General features: G+C 44.3%; 1 protein-coding gene across 8 annotated transcripts; it reads left to right on the top strand.

The window, feature by feature from the left end:
- Positions 1 to 788: 788 nt before the first annotated feature.
- RPP14 (ribonuclease P/MRP subunit p14) lies at positions 789 to 7,245 on the top strand. 8 transcript variants are annotated; one of them, XM_055557553.1, is made up of 7 exons: positions 995 to 1,308; positions 3,660 to 3,689; positions 3,799 to 3,901; positions 4,033 to 4,117; positions 6,070 to 6,146; positions 6,589 to 6,667; positions 7,109 to 7,245. In XM_055557553.1, the coding sequence occupies exons 3-7, from the start codon at positions 3,825 to 3,827 to the stop codon at positions 7,163 to 7,165; spliced, it is 375 nt and encodes a 124-aa protein (XP_055413528.1). In that variant the 5' UTR covers positions 995 to 1,308; positions 3,660 to 3,689; positions 3,799 to 3,824; the 3' UTR covers positions 7,166 to 7,245. The 8 variants fall into 8 exon arrangements, with proteins under 8 accessions (XP_055413525.1, XP_055413529.1, XP_055413522.1 ...); XM_055557549.1 differs by having other exon boundaries at positions 996 to 1,308; positions 3,784 to 3,901; XM_055557550.1 differs by lacking the exons at positions 995 to 1,308; positions 3,660 to 3,689 and adding an exon at positions 789 to 916 and having other exon boundaries at positions 3,784 to 3,901.
- Positions 7,246 to 7,284: the final 39 nt, after the last annotated feature.

The raw sequence follows: 7,284 nt of genomic DNA, 5'->3' as shown, positions 1-7,284 counted from the left end.
CGGATGGCAGTGGTGGAGCCAATACTGACAAGGCCCCAACCTCACGGGCTTTACATTCAAGTTTTGGCAGCCCCAGGCCCTCTCCTATAAATACCCCTGACATATCACGTAAGTGGTGGTAATACGGTGTAGTGTGGAAAGAACTGTCTAGAGTCAGATGTACTTATAACTGTGTGCTCTTGATCTTAGCCTGTTGTGCCTCAGTTTCCGTCTCTGTAAAATGGATCATAATAATAGTGTCCTTAGGATTGTGTGAGAGTTCAATGAGATAATGTAGTTTTTTGCATAGTGCCTGGCCACAAAGTAAGCACTTGATTAATATTAGCTATCATTATTGAATACACATGGTATGTTTCATGAGTACAGGGGCCATATCATCTTGTTCCCAGTACCTATCACATAATAGGGGCTCAGCAAGTACTTATTCAGTTCACGAATAGATGATGCTTGGTTTACATTTGGAAAGAGAACCATCTGGGCTTTTTATGTTAACCCAGACAGAATACCTACTATGCGCTGGGAGCCACAAGAGACACCGAGAAAGGGTCTTGCCCTTGGTGAGTGCTTTACATAGGAGATGCTCACCAGAAGAGATGCCAGATACAAATTTTTTTGAACGAATGAAGGCATGAGTGAGTGAATGACTGCGAAACAAGCTCCTGGGCAGAGTCCCTTACCCTGCGCAGACATCTGCACACACAGCTTTCTGCAGAGTGGGCACTAGAGGGCACTAAGCATGGCGAGTCTCAGATTCAGAGTTATTCCTGGGTCCTTAGGAGAACTCCGCGCGGTGGCGTCACATCCGCTCTCCATGTCACGCATCCGGGGGCGGGGCAGAGGAGCCAAACGTAAACACCCCGGAGTTTCCCCAGGCCGCAAGCTGCGCGGTAGCTCCACGTCTTGGTGGATTTTTGCAGTGAGTAAGAGTCCGGGAGGCGTCAGGCTAGTCCGACGGAGAGCGGGTAGGCGGAAGCCCACATCGGGGAGACTGTTTTCCGGGAGTGGGCCCAGTTGGCCGCACTGGTGACGTATGGACGTGCGCGCCAGGGGAGCGTGCGTAAGGCGGAGGGACCGCGGGCAGCGAGGAGGGGCCTCGGGTATCTCCCGCTCCGGCCGCGGACGCCACGGGCTAAGGCGAGGCTGGGCCGCGGACCATCCCGGGCTTCTCTGCAACGCGGTCTCAGCCGCACCGGACGGCTGAGAGGACTGAGCGAGACCACGTGTGCAGAACTCATGCGCCTGGCCAGGCGGGCGCGAAATCAGTGGCGGAAGTTAGAAAAAGTTGAAAACGACTTCACCTGCCCAACAGTAGGGAATCGAGAGCTTTTTTTAAAAAAAATCATTTCGTCTCAAAATTATATATTGAATTCCTGTCGTATGCGATGTATTGCTTTAGGTTTTTGGGAAACAACCGAGAACACAACAGAAAACCCCGTTTCTTTTGGAGCGTATATTCTAGTAGGGCTGGGGAGGGAAATTGAAATAAAGAACAAATGAACTTGACAGTTAATATTGGAAGGTGGTGAATGCCTTGAGGAAAAAGTAGAGCAGGGGCACGGGGCAGTGACATAAGAGAAAAATGCCACTGGAACAGATCGGGGGCTGAAATTGAACAAAGTCATGAAAGAGGCAAGGGAGTGAGCCACGTGGCTCTCTGGAGGAAGATTATTTCTAGCATGTGGAAAAGCTAGGAGAGACGTCCAGAGACCGGAGGGGAAAAGCTGGAGCTGGGGAGGCCGGCGTGGTGGAAGGAGCTGAGCAGGGGAGAGTGGTAAGACACGAGGTCAAGGCGTTGGAAGTAGCGGGTATCGATCAGGTTGGACCTTACAGGGCTGTAAAGACTTTGGCTTTACTCTGAAAGGGGAACCTTTACAAGGCTTCGAGAAGAGGAATGATGTGGCCTGATTAGTTTTTAACAGGGTCACGCAGGCTGCTGTAGAGACGAGACTGGGGGGGGAAGCAGGGACACCTGTTACTAATAAGTCAGGTTATGAGTATCCCTGCAGCTACCAAAAAGGCTGACTTGAGAGATGGTGATGACAGCCACCGTGAAAGTGCTCACATTTTCCCGGTGAGGCTGGTGACTGAGCCAGGCTGCAGGGAGAGCTTCCCAGCCATCGTCTCCTTTACTCTGAGGACAACCTGCAGAGGGCAGTGCTGTTAGTGACGCTGTGGCTCAGGCCTGTCCAAGGCCAGTCCAGAAGTGACTGCTCAATAAACACCTGCTCCTTAAGTGTTTTGTGGGTTGTTTTTTTTTTTTTTTTTGTAAAATAAACATAACATAACATGTGCCATTTTAAAATGTACAGTTTGTTGGCATTAAGTACATTTATATTGTTGTACAGCTATCACCATTATCCATTTCCAGAATACTGTGTGCGCCTTTGTTATTGGTATCCTAAGCCCCATCCCCCATCTCACTCATCTGCCTCAGGCAGCCAACTCTTCTAAAGTACTCAGTAACACTTCAAAAACAGCTGTTGTGTGCTGGGCAATAAGTGGAATGACTGAGAGTCCTGTTCTCCTTGCCCTTTTAGTTAGGGGAGACTGTGGTGGTGGGGAAAGAAGCAGTAGGTACAGTCTGAAATCAGAGATACTCTTGAATATACAGGGCTCACACTACTACCAATTGATCCGTTGTGTATTTTAGTAAGTGTTGGTTAAATATTCTGTGCCAGACTCAGTTAATATTGATGATTGTTGAATGGATGGTTGGATGTAGCTGCTTGACCCTGACTTCTTTTCTCTTGCGGTCATCATCTGGGAGTGTTTGGAACTGGGCCCAGAGATGTGTTTGTAAATGCTGGTTTATAGTTATGTGACTTTGAAAAAGTCCCTTTCCGTGGTTGGGCCTCAGTTTCCTGGTCCCTTTAGTTGGGGGAGCAGATATTAAATAAATAGACAATATTGAAAGACTCCATAACAAGATAACTTAAAACAGGGTGTCAGAGGAGACCTCCTTGAAGACATGATATTCCTGGAAGAGGTGAACTTTAAGTTAAAATGTGAAGGCTGAGTAGGAGAGGTCCAGAGTGAGAGTGAGGTGGGAGTGGAGCCAAGGACAGGGATTCTATACAGGGGGACCAGTGTGTTCTGAGTTCTTGAAAGTCCCATATCTGTTAGAAATGGCTTGAGTGTCCATTCCAGACATTCCTCTGCAGACCTTTGCTGTTGAAGCTCAGTCGTTCAGGAGGCTGCCAAATAACCCTGTGCAGGCCTGGCCTCCAGACAGAGAACAGGCAGGTCCAGCGTTGGGGGAGTCCAGCAGAGGTGCCACCCCTCATTCTCCTCTTCATGTTCTTTGTTGACTGAGAGTAAAGAAGAAGAGGTCCCAGATTGTACTCCTGGATGCTTTTATTATTTGCATTAAGAGGCATCATGCCTGGGTGGTCTTGAGGGGACTCAGCAGCAGTTAGAATCTCTTTGTGCCTTTGGGCAGGTAGTAGCCATCTGTGCCAGCGCTCAATGTTCTCATCTCAAAAATGAGGTTACTAATAGCATTTACCTGCTGGGATCATTTTGAAGATGTGACCTAAAGTATGTGAAGTATTTAGCACAGAGCTGGGTACTCAGTAAGGGAAAATGTTTGCTGGGATTTAAATAAGAATACAGTGGTCTGGCATATGTAAAATATAGAAATTTCCTTTGTGTCTGTACAGGTAACATCAGCTTGACCAGAATTAGATGAGGTATTGTACTAGGAGTTCTTTTAAAAAAATCAGATAGCTCAAATTATCTTTAAAAAAAAAAGTGAAAAATAGCTTATATCTTTCTAATTTTTAGCCTTCTTGACTCAAGGTAGATGTGATCAGCACTGGAAAAAGATGCCAGCCCCAGCTACCACATATGAAAGAATTGTTTACAAAAATCCCTCTGAGTACCACTACATGAAAGTCCGCCTGTAAGTTCCGTCCCTTAAGTTTCTTATTTTTTTTTTTTAATTGATTTACTTAAGTTTTATTTTGATTACTTTTTTATGAATCTGAGTAGTATGAAATTTAACACAGTGCATTTAAAATTTTTTTCTTACAGAGAATTTCAAGATGGTGGTGTTGGACTGAATGCTGCGCAGTTCAAACAGCTGCTTATTTCAGCCCTGAAGGACCTGTTTGGTGAGGTATGGAGTCACTTGGTAGTTTGAACACCACTAAGATTTTGTAGGGGTTTCCCAGGTGACGCTAGTGGTAAAGAACCCGCCTGCCAATGCAGGAGACATAAGAGACGCGGGTTTGATCCCTAGGTTGGGAAGATCCCCTGGAGTAGGGTGTGGCAACCCACTCCAGTCTTCTTGCCTGGAGAATCTCATGGACAGAGGAGCCTGGCAGGCTGCAGTCCATAGGGTTGCACAAAATCGGACCTGACTGTAGCGATTTAGCCTGAAGATTTTGTAAGACATACTGGAAGGAAGGACATTTTTCCAAAAATGAGTTTAAAACCACATTTGAAACTGCAGAAGCAGAGTTTTAGAAGTGATGAGTTTTGAGTAGGTTTTTTCTAATATGGCTTTTGGTTGACAAGAAACTTGTGTAGTGCTACTCAAACTATGGTGCAGACTGGCAACCTGCAAACCGTTTGTTTTCTTTTTCTTTTTCTTGCCCACTGTGAGGATTAGTGGCTTGTACCAGAATGTCAGTCAGCACAGCATTTCCTTTACTGAGAGTCTTCAGTGAGAAAATCGGACCTGAGCTAAGCACTATGTCCACTGATACTGTCAATTTCCACTCTTGTGTGGCTCCTTATCACAGACTAGTGCTTGTGAGTAGTACTGTTTTAGCATTCACTTGAAAACAAGTAGAGTTTTGAAGAGAAAACAAAGACAGATGATTCTCAGGAAATTATTTCCTGGTACATATGTTTTATTAAATTAAAATCTGTCAAGCACTCATCAAAATGAAAACCTTTTACTTTGCAACAGCCTTGGTTCAGAGGCTGAAAAAACAAATTACAGACTGAGGGGAATATATTTGCAAACCACATAAGGACTGATATCTGGAATATATAAAGATCTCTTCAAACTCAATAGTAAAAGAAACACAAACAGTCTGATGAGAAAATTGGCAGAAGTGGGCATTTCCTGGAGGCCTAGTGGTTAGGATTGACACTTTGACTGCAGAGGCTAGGATTCGCTCTCTGGGGAACCATCCCACATGCCATGTGGCTTGGTGCAGCCAGAATACAAAAGCCAATCCCCAAAAGTGGCTTGCTATGTTGAGTGATTCCATTTATATAATGTTCCCCAAATACTGTAATTATCATACATAACTATATAGTCTGGAGACAGATGAGTGTTTGCATGTGAGGGCTGAGGACAAGTTGAAAGAGAGCCTTGTGATGGTATAGCTCTTTATCTTGATTATGGTAATGGTTCCCTTAAACAATCTATATGACAGTGTTGCACAGAACTACACATATGCACATGTAAACAAATGAGTGCATGTATCACTGGCAAAGTCAGAATAAGCTCTGATTTATTAACTTTGGTTTTCCAGTGTTGATGTTATACTGTAGTTATGCAAGATGCTGACGGTGCGGGAGGCTGAGTGAAGGGCACATGGAACCTTCCTTTACATTTCTTTGCAATGTAATATGACTTTAGTTTTTCAAAGTAAAAAGTGTGAGGGAAAAAAAAAATCCATGCACCTTCTATATGTCAAGTATGAAACCTTATTCCTGGGGATGTAGCTGTAAACAAACAGACATAGCTTCTGCCTCATGGGCTGTCGGGGTTGGTTATGTTAGTAGGAAACCATGTTGAACAATTAATGGCAAGAATGCTGAGTATTGTGAAAGGAGTGGTGGGTCCTGTATGGGAAAGAGTGTAGCAAGCTACTGTACTTAATCTTGGGCATCAGGGAAGGAACAATGTAAACAAAGACTTGAGAAAAGTAAAGAGGTCTTAGCAACATGGAAAGGTATAGGAAGAATAATCCAGGCAGAGGGAGCTGTAAAAAAGCGGGCCTCGTGCTCCAGCACCATTAAATAAAATGCAGATTTTTTGGAGGAGAAAAGCAATTAGAGTTCAAGAGTAAGGATGATACTCATCTGCTAACGGCATCATTCTCTACTTAGGTCGATGCTGCCTTACCTCTGGACGTTCTGACCTATGAAGAGAAGACCCTGTCAGCTATCCTGAGGATATGCAGCAGGTATGACTGATGGTGGAACCCTTCTAGTGTAACAGAGCAGAGACGGATGATAAAAAACAGCAGAAGTGCTCCCTTCCGAGAATGAGGAGAGTTTTGCCCTTGTGAACTCCAAGCAGCTTTTGAAAGGTTAAATGGGAGAGAATGTGAACACTTACCCACCAGGAACTTACAGTCCAGAGAGCCAGACTTGGGATTTACTTACCGTTGTAGTGTTTCCCAGTTGATAGTCATGGTTGCAGACTCAGAAGTGGGAATTTTACAAACATGCCTGATTGAGGTTCATTCTGTCCTCTGCCTTGACATGGTATGCTTTTATTTGTAAAGTTTTCTTATTTAAATCAGGTTTCTGGTAGAAACTACTTTCTGGACCATCACAGAAAAAAGTATGAGTGAGATGCTGCAGGAATGAATCTTTACTGATGCTTTCTTGATCTTTCCATAGTGGTCTTGTCAAATTGTGGAGCTCTCTGACCCTGTTAGGATCCTATAAAGGCAAGAACTGTGCTTTCAGAGTGATTCAGGTAAAAACACCTTCACATACTCCAGTTGAAGCTGAGTAGTAGACCAAATTGCTTATTAATACGTGTCCCATTTTTGCTTGCATAAACCTAGTGTGGTTAATGCCATCCAGCTGGGAGGGGGAAACCCAGGGTGTCAGTAGTTATGAAAACGTGAGACAGAATGCTTAGGTTTTAGGTGTATGGGAGAGGTTTGGGGATAAAACTTGGAACACCTGTGGAAAAGTCTTATTGCTTAATGCCTCGTGCCTAATGTATTGAAATGTTCTCTCTGAGCTTGTCATGCCCATTTATTTATCTCAGGCTAGCTCTCAAGATGCTCTTTAAAATGCTACTGCATCGATTTGGCTTATCCTATAAAACAGGGCATATTTCTACACTGTCCTGGATTTCCAGGCAATTTTCTCCTGATACTGCCTTAAAATTTTTTTTCCTCTCTTACAGGTTTCTCCATTTCTCCTTGCATTATCTGGCAATAGTAGGGAACTAGTATTGAATTGAGTAGTCTTCAATTTGAGAAAATATTCCTCACTCTCAAAAGTACTTTTTGGTGCCAGCATAATGTTTGGAGACCAAAGCAGCCCAAAAGCTCCTGTCGATGAGATTTGAGAGTGCTGAAG

This window comes from Bubalus kerabau, chromosome 20, assembly GCF_029407905.1.
Source record: "Bubalus kerabau isolate K-KA32 ecotype Philippines breed swamp buffalo chromosome 20, PCC_UOA_SB_1v2, whole genome shotgun sequence".
NCBI lineage: Eukaryota > Metazoa > Chordata > Mammalia > Artiodactyla > Bovidae > Bubalus > Bubalus kerabau.
The sequence above is the reverse complement of the archived record's forward strand: the minus strand, read 5'-3'. Positions and strand labels throughout refer to the sequence as shown.

What these genes read in the sequence shown, in the direction of transcription:
- RPP14 (XM_055557547.1), top strand. Translation starts at nt 812, where the DNA reads ATGTCACGCATCCGGGGGCGGGGCAGAGGAGCCAAACGTAAACACCCC. An exon ending in CACTACATGAAAGTCCGCCT is followed by an intron (nt 3,902 to 4,032) that starts GTAAGTTCCGTC and finishes TTTTTCTTACAG; the next exon opens with AGAATTTCAAGATGGTGGTG. An exon ending in GTGCTTTCAGAGTGATTCAG is followed by an intron (nt 6,668 to 7,108) that starts GTAAAAACACCT and finishes CCTCTCTTACAG; the next exon opens with GTTTCTCCATTTCTCCTTGC.